The sequence below is a fragment of the Orbilia oligospora genome (genome assembly GCF_000225545.1).
Source record: "Orbilia oligospora ATCC 24927 unplaced genomic scaffold scaffold00078, whole genome shotgun sequence".
Taxonomy (NCBI): domain Eukaryota; kingdom Fungi; phylum Ascomycota; class Orbiliomycetes; order Orbiliales; family Orbiliaceae; genus Orbilia; species Orbilia oligospora.
The window spans coordinates 2,003,807-2,021,120 of record NW_011645635.1 but is presented as its reverse complement, the minus strand read 5'-3'; the positions used below and the strand labels follow the sequence as shown (position 1 = coordinate 2,021,120).

The window sequence follows — 17,314 nt, the reverse complement described above, 5'->3', positions numbered from 1 at the left end:
TGATCATGACGACACAAGGCAACCAATGATCACATGAAAACATAACATAAACCCAACTCCTTTGTAGCCCGTAGCCCAACTTTTCAATGAAAATAATATTAGGGTATTAAAATTGAACTATACATTCTAAAGCCAAAGTTCAAGAGAGAAAAGACCAATTCAGTCTGCTTTACTGTGGGACGGGTGCTGGAGCAGCAGGGGCTTGGTATGCCATTCCCTCGGCTGGCTTGAGTTCTTGTGTAACGGCTGGGATGTTTCCTTGAGCAATCTGGTGGGCAACTTCCTTATCGGTCTGGATCAAATCACAGCACAAGCAGCAGCAGGCCTTAACAGCGTCGATTGGGAAGTCTCCTTGAATGTTATATCGTTCGCGGACCTCACCCTTTTGGATGAGTTGGAAGAGCCATGGCAAACAGATGCAGCCAGAGAGCCAGAATCCCAAACACTATTGAATAGATTAGAACCGGGTAGCACAAGTCTTTGATAACGATATCAACTTACAGTAGTATTGACTGGGGAGAAGCCAGCAAGGTTAGGGTCCTTGCGCAATCTGTGGTGGGTCTTGCTGAAGGTAATACATGGGCAGCAGCAAGTGATCAAGCCTTATTACGAACGCGGTCGTTAGTTATTGTGAAAGGCTGGCTAGTCACGGCCGGAGGCATGGATTAAAATGGCTTACAGGTATCAACTGGAGCGAAACAGGAAAGAAAGCTGCTAGTCCAGCTGTTGGGGCCAGTGGTTGGCTTTGTGATTGTCTCTGGCTTGTTCAAGGTATCTTTGAATCGACCAATCCAAGCATTGATATCTATTTAACGATTAGTCAATATTAGTCACAAGAAGAGTTGTTTCCAATGCATAGTGCCTACCATCTGCGTCGACGGCGGTCGAAACGGTATTCTGTTGTGGGGCGGCCATTGTTGAGGTTGAAGAAGACCAGAGGTTTCTTTTTTCTTTAATTTTTAATTGAAAGGAGTGAAGAGAATAGAAATGGCAAAAAAGTGCAGCTAACTAGTAACTATATGCTCACAAGAGGATGAACGAGATGATTTAAAGTGATATCTGAATTGGATTCCGCTTGCGAATGAAGGAGACGGCCAAGCTTATATATGCACTCCGAACAGTGAGAGCCTTCGAGCATGTATGGAAGAGAAAAGCAAAACCATGCACAAAGAGCGCCTCGCTGCACAGTTGTCCTTGCATGTTGGATCGAGTCTGTCCTCGAATTTGCGCTTGGTCACTTTTCCTCGAACCCGAGATGCACTAATAACATCAAACGATGTAATTCTGACCCAGTTGGGCACCCACCACAGGACTCCACTCTCTCGAAAATTCGCTTCATGGTGGGGATCCCCTGCTCGATAAGCCAAAACCGTACTAGCACAGCTGCATCTTTGGTCATATCGCACACATTGGCCAACCACGAGTCACCGCCTGGAAATGAAAGGAGGGCTGCAAAAACCACTTTGCAAATGGAATGCAAGCGGTTGTACTTACATGTAATCCCCCTTTCCTCATAGTTTTCCGCCCGTAAAGCTCTAATGTTGGAGGAAAAGAGGAGCCACCAAGTTATGCGTTGCTTGTTTGCTTTCAAACCCAATTCGCTTCCGGCCATCTAAGCGAAAAACCTTGAGTGGCAGGGTTTGAATATTCCATCCCAGTGACCTACAGCATGATATCCGTGAACTTGCTTCTTGAGTCTTTGACTGGATCCCCGTAAAGTCCCCGAAGAACTCATCCCGTCTCTGGCTTGGCCTTAAGCCTTCCTCCAATATGTAATATAACACCCGATATTTGATATTTGTCTCGCATCACGGAACCAGAGACTGCCACGACAAAGTTTCAGGGCAGGGATTCCGGGCTTTCACAACGTTCGCAGGTTACCAGGCCAAACGCGAAGTTTCCTTCGGAATATCAACTAAAGTCAGGGAGGTCTGACCCTGCCGTCGTAATCTATACGCGAATGGAAGTACATGCACATACGTAGATACTTGGATATACACATATACATACATACATACATACTTTTATATACATGTACTAATATACTTGGTTATCATACCAAGACTCGTAGACATCTCATGACCATTATCTATCTCCATGATAGCACCTAAAACCAACTAGTCAAAGAGTTCCTGTAAGTACACACGTAAATCGTGCTACAGATTTACATGTGCGTCGACCTCTGCATATCAACGATGCACCGCCCAACGAACATGGTGGGACCTTTTGCAGGAAAACTTTGCAGTTCCCAAAGAGAGTTCTGCGTGTTTGGTCCTAATATGGACCTCTGGCCCATAGTAACGTTTCATATCCCCTTCCATTGATGGGTCTGAAGCGACAGGATTATGAACATAACGAGAAGAGCCTCCTTTTACTTCGCAGATCGTAATCAGCAAGGGGAGGTTTATTCCGAGGCTTTTTCCTAACGTTAGTCAGCGAACAGAATCTTCCTCTGCCAGGCCGACTCCCGGATTATTTCAGGGGTAGATAGGTCTGATCATTGAAGCTTGTTCAGACTCATTTCCCAATTTTTCAGAGGTTTGAAGCCAAAACCGGATTCTTCCATGTGGGTAAAAATTGGGTTTTCAGCCGCCAGTTAGTAATAACAAACACAAGAATTGATATACTATTTTCAGGAGAGTGGAGCTACCTGCCGCTCATGCAGATATCAAGTGACAAAATATAACAAAACTAGATTGCTTTCGGTTTATATTTCCCCAAACATGTATCAAGGCAGAATGGAGCTCAGCCTTGTAGACACTCCATTAAAAATTTCGATCGATAAGAACATCAATGGCCATTACGCAACGATGCTAATTTCTCGTGGTTGATGGGACTAATGTTGCCTGTATTCTTAGATCTTCACAATAGAAAAATAGTAGAGTTTCTTCAAGCACCCGAAGATGCCGCGTCCCAAGACATATTCTTCCACAAAAAAATAAAATAGTCAATCAACAAGTACCTGGGGGGTTTTCCTTGTCTTTTTTTTTTTTTTTTTACTTTTCAGCCAAAACTAGCGTGTATCGAGGTTTTTGGTAAGTACAACAACCAACACAGGGAGTGCATCGGAATATGCCGACGTGTTGAAACGTATCTAAGTTCACAAAATTTTCGTATTTGTTACTACATTGGTCAGGATTCCAACTCTGAATCTGGCCCTCGCTTCAACGCCTTTGCATTTCCGAATGTTGATTTGGGATTGATGGTAGCCCTATAATCACTTATTTGCCTTGGCTGGCTATACCAAGATGCTTCTGCTTCGGTGCGGGATAAACCTGCATGAATTCCAGCGTCATATCCTTCAAAGTAGGTGTCCCTGAGCAGGCTTATATCTGCACCACCACCACGACCAAGCGGCCCAGAAGTCTTTAGGTTTTCAGTCTTTTTGTAGCCAAATAAAGTATCAATACCCTCCTCAAATACTTGAGCACTCTTTCGAGCGCCCCTTTTGTCACCAACAATGGCACGGCCCAGCTCTCCCACGGCGCCGAAAACGATATCTTCAACCCCCTATTGTATTTGAAACGAAAATACCTTCAGCTACGAAAATCAATAAATTTCGATTTTTTAGAGCGTGAACTAACCTGTAGCCTTCCTAACACACCAAGATCGTTCCTCCTCTTGTGGTGTGTGAAAAGGTCATCTCTATCTTCAACTGTTCGGGCCTGGGAAGGCTTGCGGCTCCTCCTCGTGGATTTGGATTCCGATCTCGACGGCATCGTATCGACGGTTACTTTATAGCCTTATCCGCTATATAATGGTACTATGGTTTCGAAAAACGAATTATCTCGTATTGAGGAATGCGAGTCGATATGAAATGAACCTGCCTCATGAGCTATTGCGATTCTCCCAGATCTATATATATTCATAGAACACTTGCACAATCTATTGCACTTGCGCCCCCACAGAAAGTTCAAAGAAAACCCTGAATCAACTTGCAGCATTGAAGCCTGCGTTCCCTCCAGCTCGACGAGAACAACCATATCGACGAGCCCTGCAAGTCGACAACTGACATCATGCTGTGTTGATCCGGCCCTATGATTCGTCGACTGAAAGATCTTCAATATCCACCAACGCAGACACCAGCTCCGATTCATAAGTACCCTTCCAAGGACCATGTTACACCATAACAACCTATCACAAAAGCCGGAATTGGCCAACGAGATACTCGATGCTTATACCACGCCTAAAATTCTCTCCGATAAGGAAATTCTCTAATTGGACCCTAATTACAGCCGATATCGCGATGCAACAGACATAATTATGCTGCTAGTCTCGTATAATCTAATTAATGATGCGTCAGTGCTCTCGTCGAACTCGTAAGAGTTAGCAAGTTTCCCGCGTAAGAGGAAGAATTCTGCGGCTACCCCATAAGAGCTACCGCAGCCACGAAATTAGAACCACGTTGTACAATAGCACAAGCGTGGCGACTTTGCGAGACACGACACCTCTACCCTTGCGATACACATTTTCAATCTACTGCATCACCAATTAAGCTACTTGCGGAATTCAATGGTTTTGCCAGACGATGGGACGATATTGAGGGCGCTGGAGAAAAGCTTCTAATGCAGACGCCTTGTACCTAAGTACTCGTATGTGTGTAAATATTAAATAGCGTTTCCTGCCAGCTGCACCCGGTCCAGCAAATTCACCTCATTCCACTTACCTCGCACAATTGCGTCAGATAACGAACTCCGAACAAATACACAGTAACACTACTTACACCCCCCGTTTTTAAAACTTGTCTTACTCAAACTGCTGCATTATGAGGCAATTGCAAAACTATCACTTGAATCAATACGTATACATTTTGTTATTTCGAGCTATAGGCGGAGATTTAATAAAAGGCCACCTCGAAATTTTGGAGATACTTGAACAGAAACATTCTCGCGTTTTTGAGACCTTCAAATATCCTAGACTGTTGGCCAGCCACCAGACCAGCCAATGACATTCCAACCGAAGTAGGTTGCAGCCTGGTTGGTCCCTTGATTGTTATTGACTGCGAGGTTTTCCAACACAAAAAGTCAGTAAAATCCAACACTTAAGCGTAACCATCCCCACAAAGAGTCTAAGATAAGAGTCAAAGATATCTAGATGTAATTAAAAATTGTATCTTACCGTAATGATAATAGAGTACCGAACCTACTCCGGGAACATCAAGGACGCCTCCATGACCAGGAGCATAAGTGTAGCCATGGCTTTCCAAAACAATCGTCCCACCGCTTTGCTTGCAGTCGACGCCGTTCTTGTCTTTCTAACCAAGTGAAAATCAAGTATCAGTAACAATGCAGTGGCCTCATAAACTTGGTTCGAAATATTAATACTTGTGGTACAATTGAGGCAAACTTACATATCCACCGGTAGCAGTAGTAGATCTGCAAACCCTCATATGATACTCAGTACCCGCAGCTGGTCGTGGCACAAGCTGGCAGCAATTGCCCCATGAGGTGAAGAGGTAGTAGTATCCCTGTCGATAATAGATGAAAGCCCCTTCCATCGCCCCATTTCCAAAGGATGTCCATGCAATCTGGGAGGAGCTACCTGTCTTTTTTAACAAATTGCTTTCCATCTTGGCCTGGTAAATATCGCCCCAAAAGCTCCCAAAACTCATATAAAAGTCATTGCCAACTTTGATAATATTAGAATCAATAGCGTTATAGGCAGCTCCGTTAGAGGAAGCGACTCCAGTGGCCCCTTGGTCAGTCCAGCTCCCCGGGTCCATTGTTGGGGATGTTGCGACACCAATCGCAGACTTCTGAGAACCGAAGGAACTGACAGAGTAGTAGAGATAATAAAGGCCATTATTGTAGATAATATCGGGAGCCTATGAAACTCACTAGATAAGTATCCGATCTATTTACCATGGGTTTTATACGACGGCTAGCTTAGTATACCCAAAGGTCGACTCCTGCAAACCCACTAATCTTTGAGCCGCCCGGTAGGGCTTGTCCGAGGTAGGTCCAAGGACCAGCGATATTTGACGCAGATGCAATTGATATAAAGTTATTTGTAGAAAATCGGTAGAATTTCCCATCTGAGACACGACGGATCACGGCCGGATCGTGAACACCGCAGTCACCACTACATGCTCCGGGGTTGGCATACGCGGAGACAATCCCCGCGAGAGAAAGAAAAGCAGTAATGACTTTGAAAAGCATCTTTGGAACTAGTCTCAGGATTGTAAGTGGCGATTTACGACCTCGAGCTCAATAACGAACCTCTCTCCTTCGGCGCCCTTATTCTCAGGCTTAATATATATATAAAGCTTCACATCGGACATTTACAGATAGCAAGAATCGAATCACACAAGATGAAATGTACCACAACAGTATCAACACATTAGCTTCAAACTTCAGCCTGCAGGACTGGCGTAATGGCCCCATCTGCGGTCCGGGATCCCGGATGATACGCCTATGCAATCGCTCGGGACCCCGCATCTCGATTAGACTTGGTTCGGATTCTCGCTACCAAGAAACTCATTGCGGGTTTTGCAGTTCCCGTTTCCTTGCCAGCCACAAAATTTGCCCATTGGCGGCGAAACTAAGTCCGTCGGGACCATGGAAACATAATATTGATCTAGTACACCTCGGCTCCTGATCCCTTGCGATTGAGCTTTTTGACACACTGGTCGTAAATCAGACAACACACGGAGCATAGTTCAGACGAACTACCGGCTAATATGGCATGAGAATTATGACGCTTGTTGCCTTCGATCAAGGAATTTCCTTGTAATTCGGTTTGAGGTTTTGGCCAGCGGAGCGTTTTCACCCGTAGAAATGCCGAAGCTGCATTCTAGCCTACTCTTGAGGTCCTTGTCGGCGGTGTAAATCTAGATGGAAGTCAAGCCTCGAATCGCATTTCAGGCCTCTTACGTTGTGGCTGAAATGGGGAATTAACTGTTCGCCTCAGTTATATATACAATTCACCAAAGAAAATGGTGGCATCCCCTACTAGTTGTATGTGGGTTGAACGTTGGTTTCCGAGCCCCAACTGACTATCGTAGCAGAAGGCGAAGCGCAGCAGGTGGTTTAGCTATAAACCCTTGTTAACGCTCCGCGTTCCGCGCTTCATGAAGATTACGATTCATCAACGGTATAATATATTAATACCTAGGGGCAGCATGCTTCTCTCTGTGACGTCTAGAAGCGAGGCTAAGCCGGAAATTCACAAAGTTCACCCTCCAGCTGTTTTAAAGGAATTCCACCATTTGAAACAGTGCAGCGCGCCAGCCCTGCATAAGGGCCGTGACATCACCCATGAATATCGGTTTGCACGCCATTAACATTCTGAGATAACCTAGTTTAAGTACCACTTAAGTCCAAGTTCCTACCGCCAAACTCGACCCCATTATTGGCCCATCGAATTTAAACACGTCGTATATACGTATTTATAAGATATGATGGGGAATTCCGAAAAAGACATTATGATCTCGAGTCCGCTTCCAAATAAGATTTCCCTGCCATTCTACATGGTATTAGGTAAGTATGCACGAGAAGTCTAACAAAAGTGTGTTGGGGATCGGGACTTGAGGTTCCAGTCGCCACCAGCCGGTCATTTCTATGTTCCACAAACAACCTGCATCGCAACAGTCTGATCGGGCCAACAACACAAGAAGGGCCACTGCGCGGGGCTTGCGGTGGTGCAAAGTTCTATGGCACATATGGCTGAACTAAGGCTATGGGGTATATACATATAGCTAACTAAGTATACAGATGGATGATATAATTGGCACCATATCCCTATACTATTCCCCTCAGTCATAAGTAACGTAGCCCACTATAATTATATAATACTTCAGGGTCAGAGTACGTATACCTATAAAAAACAAAAGTAAGATTCGAATATTTCCGTCTTGGTTTATATTTATATCCGTCTACAGGGAATTTAAATACATAGTAGACCAGTATCAAACGGGTAAAGATAGCTTACTCAGGTTAGTTACAGGTAGATATAAATGTTCTGATTCGGTGTTATATCACATCATTCCATCGGCTCGCTTCCCCGACTCCTCCACAAAGAAGTACTATTATATTGCGGTTTGATTTTACCAAAATTCCATTCCAGGATAACCCCTACCTCTTCTTCTTCCCCAGTTTGCGCAATTCTCTATTACGAGCGTATTCATGATATTTCCTGATCGATCATTGTCATTACCATGGCGCCTGGCCCGCTGAGCACCCTTGCAAACATGCCAACGCTTCCACACTTGAATTTGTAAAATCCGGTTATAAATATTTCCATATGAAACCATGGATTCACCTAGCTAGATAGGTTGGCGCATCAGGCTAAGCTCTCAAGGGCTCATAATCAAACAATAATGAAATGAGTGATTTGTCAGTTTTTTATCATTGTCACGTAGACGCTCAGTATAAATTTATAAAACCGAATCGTCTATGAATCCGGTGTGGCCGGGGCATATGGCAACCGAGCAGAAAAGTTGTAAAAGTCCACCCACCTTCTAACTACGGTTAGCAGACAATGATTGGCTTAGCAAGCCTTTGTTTTTCGTATTCAGGGTTAGATCGGGAAAAGGAAGCTTCGGAAATTTCGCCCGCAGAGCCGAATTCGCGTGGGCTAGTTTCGCTTCTGCAAAACACAAGGCAATCTGCTGCACATGCAACCATAGGCGGATCACGTTAGTTGGATTCATGAACCGGCGTACAACCCTCCATAAAATAACACAATCAAAATCCGGGAGCGTAGTAGTGGGTTCCGGCAAGGCATCTTTAGTGTTCCTAATGAGCTTCAAACTGCAATCTAAAAAAAAAAAATTATATATAAATTCAAGGTGGTGTATGTCGTAAATTCTAGAGATTGAGGGATACCGAGTTTAAACTAGTACAACTAGACACACAGACCAACACAAAATGTGGTCAACAACTATCCTGGCTGTTGCCTCGCTGCTTTCTGCAACATTCACCAGTGCTTTGACATATAAAGGGGCCGATATTTCGTCCCTCCTTTTACTTGAAAGTCAAGGCAAATCCTTTAAGTGGACAGACGGAAGCACGCAGCCCCTTGAGAGGATTTTGAAAAATTCAGGCGCCAACTCTGCCAGACAGCGGGTCTGGGTTAATCCTTCTGGTGGGACCTACAATCTCGACTATAACGTCAGGCTTGCAAAGAGAGTCAAGGCAGCTGGATTAAGCGTTTACCTTACATTACACTATAGTGATACTTGGGCTGACCCTGCACATCAGGTGGGTCTACCAGATCGTGTTTTGTATACTCGGACTAGACTTCAAAACCTCTTGATTTAGCTAACTAGAAATCCAAACACAGAACGCTCCTTCTGGCTGGCCAACTTCGAACATCAACGACCTGACTTGGAAGACATACAATTACACTAAAGATATTTGCAACAGATTTAATAGCGAGGGGGTAAATCCTGCCATTATTTCTATTGGCAATGAGATCAGGACTGGAATTCTTTGGCCGCTGGGCGGGACATCCAGTTGGAATAACATCGCATCTATCCTCCACTCCGCAGCTTGGGGTATCAAAGACTCCAATCTAAACCCGAAACCTAAGATCATGATCCACATCGACAATGGGTGGGATTGGAATACCCAACAATGGTGGTACGACACAGTTCTCAGTCAAGGCCCCCTTCTTAGGAGCGATTTCGACATGATTGGAGTTTCATATTACCCTTTTTATAATTCGAATGCGTACTTGGGGAGTCTGAAATATTCTCTCGAACAACTGAGCAACAAATATGGCAAAGAGCTCGTTGTTGCAGAGACAAACTGGCCAGCTTCGTGTCCCAGTCCACAGTATACCTTCCCTTCCGATACCAACTATATCCCCAAGTCGATTGCGGGACAGCGAACTTGGATTCAAGATGTGGGAAAAATTGTCCAAAATGTTAACCGGGGCGTCGGACTATACTACTGGGAGCCCGCTTGGTTGGGGAATGAATGGCTTGGATCGAGCTGTGCTAACAATCTGCTTGTCGATAATAATGGCAAGGTTCGGGATAGCTTTTTAGCTTTCCAAAACATCTAAAGGATGATTACCTTCAATATAATGTAAATATCGCTCCTGAAATTGTCATAGCTCCTGATCGAACGTATTATCCGCCCTTTAAACTCGTATTTGTAAATAGATATTCTAGAGAAGTTTTCTCATACGGATTTCGTCACAGAAAGGGACCCCCAAAGCGAAGGTCTCTGAGAGTAATTAGCGGTACCTTCCGGTCCTATATGACTTTGGCTGGTAGATTGGTTTGAGGTATTAATTGCTCATATATCATCTGATTCTTCTACGGTGGATGTTTCCCGCGGCCGCGTATTGCCATTTCTTATACGTAAGCTACTAGAAACCGATCTAAGTCTGAGAAGAAGCCGTCGAACTTGTCGGCGAAAAGCGTTCCATAAGCTTTCCGGGATTAAGCTCTATAGGCAACAGTAAACGAGTCGGCAACGGCACTGCCGGCGGCCGATCCAGGATTATCGAGCATTTTGAACGCTAACTAAAAATTCGGTGGCTAAATATAGAAAGCTTCTAAAGTTTAGGTCCTGTCGCACGTGGCTGCAAGGTGCATAAGAAAAGCTTAATGGTTCTGTCTATACTATTTGCAGCGGGGGAAATATTTAGAAGGGTTTTGACCGTATAGGCTCAGTGACAATATATTAATAGTATGAGGCTCCATAGATTTGAGCAAGCGCTCTATTAGTTTCTACAGATTACCAGCTAATCGTTAGATGCATCTATAAGTTATAATGCGTAAACCTTTTTTATAATTTACAGTGCAGATAGACAATGAAATTGAACGCCTTAGGATGTCAGCTAAAATTACGTGCCATAGCAGGCTCCTATGGGGATTAGCTAGAAATATTCAACCCCTATATAGATATTATCCGTTTGATTTTAATATGCGAATATCTTGGTAGGCCGTCCTTTACATATTGTATAGGTGGTTGAATATTAGGCCATTAGTTGGAGGCTTGCGTTGAACCGAAAATGGTTAAATTCGGCAACGCTTTTCTCCGCAAAATACAACATTGCCGTCCCTAACTCACAGGTTCGACTGCATTCCGAAACCAATGCGAACCTTCGCGTTCGGATATCATGTAATATATCCGGGGCGGCATCTCATACCTTTTGACCCAGAGATAATAGAATTTCGACTGTGCTATACAACATCGGTATGTACCGGTGCTCGGAATATGAATCCAACCGGGTGGATCATAGAATATTTGTTTCTTTTTGGAACAGAATGACAGATATCGATAGAGTCTGGCACAGGTCTGGAACAGGTTTCAGGCCGCTTCTGGACCCAACTCCAGCATTTGAGTGGCACCTCCTAGCGGCATTCGAGGTTCTGGGCTTCCGATCAATATGTTGGCAAGTCGACACGAGAGCGCCGTAATATTTCAGCCTCCATCCTTCTCGCTAAATAAGGTTACCATTCCGGACAGTTGGGAACAACGGGGAGGAATTCCTTATCCGGCGATATATGGTTAAAACCCGTCGAATAAAAGCTTTTTGAGAATCAAAATCCAGAACCTTGATGGCTTTTTTGTGCAATTCCTACTGACTACGGATGGTTGGAGCTAGAACCTCGGGGAATTAGTTCCGGAACATCACTGATCTAATATGTTCTGAACCTTATGTTGCCACGAGGCCTGTTGTCATGTAAATCAAGTTGATATATAATACCTTGACGATCTTCTTCCTTCCCCATTAATAGACTCTCACTATTCTTCTCAACGTCATATTTTTGCAAGCTTATCCATTTCCATTTCCATCTCCGCGAAGTCCAAATATACTAAGCTGGAAATCGAGGCCCCCCCGATAACGATATAAGAAAATGTTGAACACATACGCTTCGAACCTCACAGAACGGCGGAAAGTCTCGCCAATCACGCCTGTAGCCACTTCACAATTACTTGCTTTACCAATCCCAGAGCCTGAGATGCCTCGATATACTTTTCGACGAGAGTCTCTGTGCTCGACCTGTCAGAAATCATACCCGAGCAGGTTTTCAGATTTATGCGCTGACTGCGAATCTGAGGAGGTACGTTATATGATAGTACCAAAACTTAGAAAATGATATTAACTAGTCTCATTACCAGAATCCAATGTTCCTCTACACCATCTATGAGTCAGATGAAGAAGATGAAGAAGTTCATTCTAACTCCCCGCCAGCATCACCTGGCCCAGATTTTCGCCTGGATTTCTCCAACCTTACCCCACCCAAGTTCAGCTTCAATAACTACTCTAGTTCTGTGGATTCCGCATCGACCGTCTTCACTGATAGTATGCTGCCCACACCCAACTTCGAACTTGCAGACACCTTGACTCCAATATCGACTCCTGGTAGCTTCACTATTATGATGAGAGAGCGGAAAGGTTATATCTTCGAGGGTCCTAGGGAGCCTCAAGATTATTTCCCAGCATACCTATATCCCCAGTCGGTGGATCCAGAGATCAAACGATCAGGACCTATTAAAATCCCACGAAGCCCAAGCTCAGATCCAAATTCTATCTATATGGAATTAGATACCATAAACAGTGGGGAGGAGGGTCCAACTAGCCCTCATATTGTCAGGCCGACTAGCCTTCGAAGTTTCTTTACTCCCAAATAGTAGTAGTTATTCCTACCATCCTTGATATCTACACACGATTTTAAAATTTGCGACAAAAAATTACGCCGATTCTTGTATATATTATTATACCCTTATGCGCCAGTGTTTGGGTGTTGTATCACTTCGTTTCGATATTGTTTTCATAAAAGGCGTTAGATTTGTATATATGTACGGTCAGGAGTTTTATTGCATGAAATATAGAAGAATTATGAAGATCTTCCCAATATGTTTCGAGAATGGATTGCGAATACAACCTCCAAATTATCTCCGTCGTACTATCTCGACGACTCTCAAAATCTCCCCTTCTATTGGTCTAGGTAAGGTACGTTGGCGACCAACTTTCAGTATTCCATAAGACACCTTCTCGTAATGATGGATCATGCCACACTGAAACGTGCTGATGTAGGATCACGCCACGTTTGAAGCCAATTTTGAGTTCGGAAAATTATTATTCCATGGCTCAAGGATATACCGCCGATCATTTGCCTCGATGGCTATTGAATGACATGAGAATTTGTGATCGATCCACGTCTCGGCGGATGTTGATTATGTATGTAGCCCTGAACCGGTTTCTTTCTTAAAAGTCGCAAAGGGGGGGTCTCCGAAATCGTGCCCATCAGTATATCCTGTTAGTCGCTGCGATTGTTGGCTCGATCCGGTTGATAGGTATTCCGAGAATGATGGAAGTGCTCGGAATATAGCGTTCGTTCAGTACGGCTGGTAGCTAGATCCAATTTGAGGGATACTGAACGAGTAAAACTAAACTGAGTAGGCCATGGTGGCAGTTATCACTTTTAAGTCAGCACGTTTCGCAGTCGTATGTCAGGTAAAATAGGGGAAAGCGCATGGATTGATCTTGTCTCGTGCCCGATCTATCACGCATGTCGCGGCGGTCGGAGAATAGACCTCCACGCGAGGGCAAGTTAGAACGCCGGTGATAAATCCATTAACAATAACTAATACAGAAGGCCTCGTTCCAACAGATAGATATTACAGTACTCTGAGCACTTAAGCTAAGACCCTGTGAGGTATGTCTTGTATTTTATCTAAAAGTCTATAATCGTCGCCCTGTCGCTCTTCGATCGCGAAAGTATACAGTTCGTCGTCGTCGCAAACACACTCTTGTCGCCCCCTTACAAAAAACTAGGTCTTTCATCGAGCAAGGACAATTTATAATGGTAGTGCTAAGAAGCCGCCAAAACAACCGGAAAGTCGTAAAAAGTCTTTCGTAGCTTCATCGTCTCCGCCCGTACGCCGTAGTCTTAAGCCGAACTCCTCCCGGTGTTAAGGTAAGACCTATAATCGTGATAATTCCACGCTGGAGCGCGAAATATGTTAAGGCCAAGTTTATATAGGGTAGAGACCTACCAAAAAAAGAAGGAGTAGGAAAGTGGATGGAAGAACCATTAGTGTTCATGGGCCCATGGACATAGTATGCTTAGGTGAAAGGGGTCAGAAAGATTTGCGAAACTGTCTTAATGAACGTCATTGTGCTGAGAAGATTTGAAAGCAACGGGTAGTAGGAAATAGCGAAAGATGTTGAAGGATCATTATATGGCCAACCTTATTCTTTGAAACTAATTTTTGGCTCATTAGTAAATGTTTCTTCAGGCGTTCGTAGTAGTTCCATCTGCTGTGCAGCTCCCCCCGATCGATCATGGAGCGTTGTGTTGGGTTCTAGTAAATTCTATTCCGCTGCTGGCTTCTGCGTAGTGCTTTCCAGCTTGAGCGAATGAACCGCTCTAAATGAAAGAGGATAAATTAGATTATTGATACCGAGAGCATACGTGTATTCCAAGGAGTCTCTGCGAGTTAGCGATTATTGTTGTAGGCCATCTGGTCAACTGGTTGGAAACCCGGGATATCAACGAGCCATTCAAGGCTTCAAGAGACGATAGGAGTACCGTTCGAAACTTCTAAATCTTTCTTTGCTGCCTCAATAGCCACCGAGAATTTACCTTCCAATTAGGTTGTATCTCTAGGCTAGCTCTTCGTGGAACCGGTGGTATATTCGTCGGCATTGGTCGGATAGGTATGTCATCCTTCGCTGCGTTTTTCCCATCAACTTCAAAACTTTCGTAAATCCTGCCAGTATAAGGAAGTCCCCATGCGTGTGTCTCGAATAGCTAAAAGTTTTTCTTTCCTCGTGGGGTGTAAAGAGTTGGGGTGGGGAGGAAGGCAAAAGAAAGAAGATATATTTCTTTGTCCAGCCGCTGCGTGGGCAAGAAGAACAGGTCAGAGGGAATATGTCATGAGACATACGATTTTAATTCTAGCGGCAGATGGGGAAAATTCAAGGTCTTGGGCCGGCCTAGTCTATCCATGCTGACAATCAAATGTCACAAGCTGGTGTTTGTGGCCTGTTTGGGTCTGGTTTTCGGTGCAGAGCTATTGGGGGGTCCCGTCAGGTTGAATGGATGAACGAATTAAACCCGAGATAGTAATATAATTCCAACGCTCCGAGAATTCCACAGGGTCTACAGGTTGATCAGCTTCCTTGCTCGCATGATCCCGAAGTCGGTCAATATTTGCGGGCCCCACGTTGCTGTCTGCATGTTAACTGAATTGAGATAACTCCCAAGGTTTCGGCTGCATGCGTCATCGCATACAGAGACATTCGATTTCTCCTCGATACGAATACAAGATGAAAATTTTGACATTTGTGAAGGTAATATGACAAATTATCATGCAAGCCGGTTACGTATATTTTGCGTGTGAGTTTCTCGAAGCTAAGAAAGCCCCCAATGCAAAGGTGGGTGGTTATGATCGTGGGGTTTAGCTTTTTTTTTTCCCTTGAGTAAAAATTTCCCTCCCATCCCCAGCTATTTCTTTGCGCTTTTTCACATTTCGAAGGGACAAGGCTTTCCACTCAGCCAACAAATCCAACAAGGAGGGACCGAAGGGAAACAACAAGCACCCAGCGGACGAAATGAGGTAGCAGTCGGAACTTTGGCTGGTCGGAGCTATACTGCTATAGGAAAGGTCGGCTATGATCTGAGACGAAATGAGGCTCCACTTTCCAAGGAAACTTTTCCCTGATAGGTGGTGGCTGAATATTTCACCTAAAATGTTCGGTCGGGGAGTTGCTCAAGACAGAATCCACGAGAAAAGCTCATATTTGGAAGTGAAAAGCCGTGATGGTGTCGCTGGTCGCGTTTTTTGCATGTTGAGAATTAGCCATGGAGTGTAGAATGTAAATGTGCATGTAATGTGGCTGGAATTGGCCAATTGGGCTAATAACCTGGTCGACGCATAGCTAGTCGCCAGACTTGTAGGAGGGTGCCACACGAAAGGGCTGTGGGCAGGGGCCTGCACTTGCTGCTTGGAATCTCTCAGGAAATTTCGAAATCCGAATGTAGAAGTATCTACGAGTTCGAAATCTGGAAAACTTTACAGGCTCCAAATTATCGACATCGGTCTTGCTGTATACCCTGGGAAACAACGCAAAATGGACTGTTGGAAGTTGGGCCAACATTATTAACGGCACAGGCATTCGAAAATGACCCTCGTCATTCCCATAAACAAGACACTAAAGCTCTGCACGAAGCCGTAGAAGGAAAGTTAGTTCCGCACGGCATGGGACGCTCGATTTACAGGGTGTCAGCATGCGCAACTAATGCCGTTAGTAACTCCCACAGACCGCCACAACTCGCTTGCAAGTTTCGACGCCTGCCAATCTTCTTTGTATCATAACGCCGGTATCTATGCAGGTCTGAAACTGTTTATTTCTGATGCAGCACCTATTCCGCGTGGTCATCATTGTCAAATTTTCCTATCCCATTACTTGCGCCTTGAACATTAGTCAAAATCCGTAATGTCACCGGTGCACCAGTCGGATGCGGCCGCTTTTGCCGCTTTCTGTTTTGGCACTGAGCGAGAGGACCGGTCGACCTACCATAGAGAGAATAATCGATTCAGATACTGATAGAAAAGGTACCTTTCGCTGTGACTAACTGTGCCCCCACTTGCATGCTCCACACAGAAACACTAGGGAGTTTACGGCGCCGAATTCGTTTGTGGCAAGTCTGACCGGACGTTCAAGCCTACAAATTCACATGAATATTCTCCTTATCGCTCTTCCCGATGTGATAAATAGCTCACTTGGGGCACGGGTGAATATTTCCAACTCAAAGTGCGGTTACACGAAGCAAGGTTGGTTGACGTGTCAGTAACCTCGAAGCCTGAAGATATGTGTTGGGTATAGATCTAGATGGCCGGTGACGTTTTGGAACTCGATCGATAAATTTATAAATCAAAGTAGTCAAAGCGTCCTTTCAGTATAAGAAAAATAGGTGGCATGAATTGCCGTTGACAATCACTCTATTCTCGGGGACATTATGCTTTTACGGAAATTCATGTTATGCTTTTGGATGTTCTCAAAAGGGGAGCTCAAGCTGAAGGCTGAACTACTATCTTGCCGGTTCCGCGGCGCCAGGATCATGATCATTATTTGCATATTGATTCCTTTAGATCTCAAAATGTTACTTCGTACCTATAGCTACTTGAATAGCCTTTAAATTTCAACACTTTACTTTTGTAAAACTTCCTAGTAAGCGCTGCCGACAGAGAATGTCTTTTCAAGTGAATGCTATTTGCCCTTAACTGCCAGTACCGCTAATCTCTGAAACACATTCATATGCATGTATCGAGCTTTGAGTAGCTCGGTCCTTGGCAGGCGCGGGGGCTGTATACCCATCTATCTCATGTCAATAACCCCACAA

At 44.5% G+C, this 17,314-nt stretch overlaps 5 protein-coding genes across 5 annotated transcripts; 2 read left to right on the top strand and 3 right to left on the bottom strand.

The window, feature by feature from the left end:
- Positions 1-169: 169 nt before the first annotated feature.
- On the bottom strand, positions 170-915 carry AOL_s00078g588 (uncharacterized protein; the record flags this gene model as incomplete). Its single annotated transcript, XM_011123851.1, has 4 exons — positions 170-445; positions 502-602; positions 680-805; positions 867-915. 4 exons carry the CDS (start codon positions 913-915, stop codon positions 170-172), a joined length of 552 nt encoding a protein of 183 aa, XP_011122153.1.
- A 2,217-nt stretch (positions 916-3,132) lies between these two features.
- AOL_s00078g587 (uncharacterized protein) lies at positions 3,133-3,719 on the bottom strand (the record flags this gene model as incomplete). Its single annotated transcript, XM_011123850.1, has 2 exons — positions 3,133-3,510; positions 3,585-3,719. The coding sequence occupies 2 exons, from the start codon at positions 3,717-3,719 to the stop codon at positions 3,133-3,135; spliced, it is 513 nt and encodes a 170-aa protein (XP_011122152.1).
- A 1,322-nt stretch (positions 3,720-5,041) lies between these two features.
- On the bottom strand, positions 5,042-6,158 carry AOL_s00078g586 (uncharacterized protein; the record flags this gene model as incomplete). Its single annotated transcript, XM_011123849.1, has 4 exons — positions 5,042-5,068; positions 5,147-5,254; positions 5,351-5,824; positions 5,895-6,158. The coding sequence occupies 4 exons, from the start codon at positions 6,156-6,158 to the stop codon at positions 5,042-5,044; spliced, it is 873 nt and encodes a 290-aa protein (XP_011122151.1).
- A 2,709-nt stretch (positions 6,159-8,867) lies between these two features.
- Positions 8,868-10,008, top strand: AOL_s00078g585 (uncharacterized protein; the record flags this gene model as incomplete). The annotated part of the gene is made up of 2 exons (XM_011123848.1): positions 8,868-9,200; positions 9,283-10,008. 2 exons carry the CDS (start codon positions 8,868-8,870, stop codon positions 10,006-10,008), a joined length of 1,059 nt encoding a protein of 352 aa, XP_011122150.1.
- A 1,807-nt stretch (positions 10,009-11,815) lies between these two features.
- Positions 11,816-12,593, top strand: AOL_s00078g584 (uncharacterized protein; the record flags this gene model as incomplete). The annotated part of the gene is made up of 2 exons (XM_011123847.1): positions 11,816-12,022; positions 12,081-12,593. 2 exons carry the CDS (start codon positions 11,816-11,818, stop codon positions 12,591-12,593), a joined length of 720 nt encoding a protein of 239 aa, XP_011122149.1.
- Positions 12,594-17,314: the final 4,721 nt, after the last annotated feature.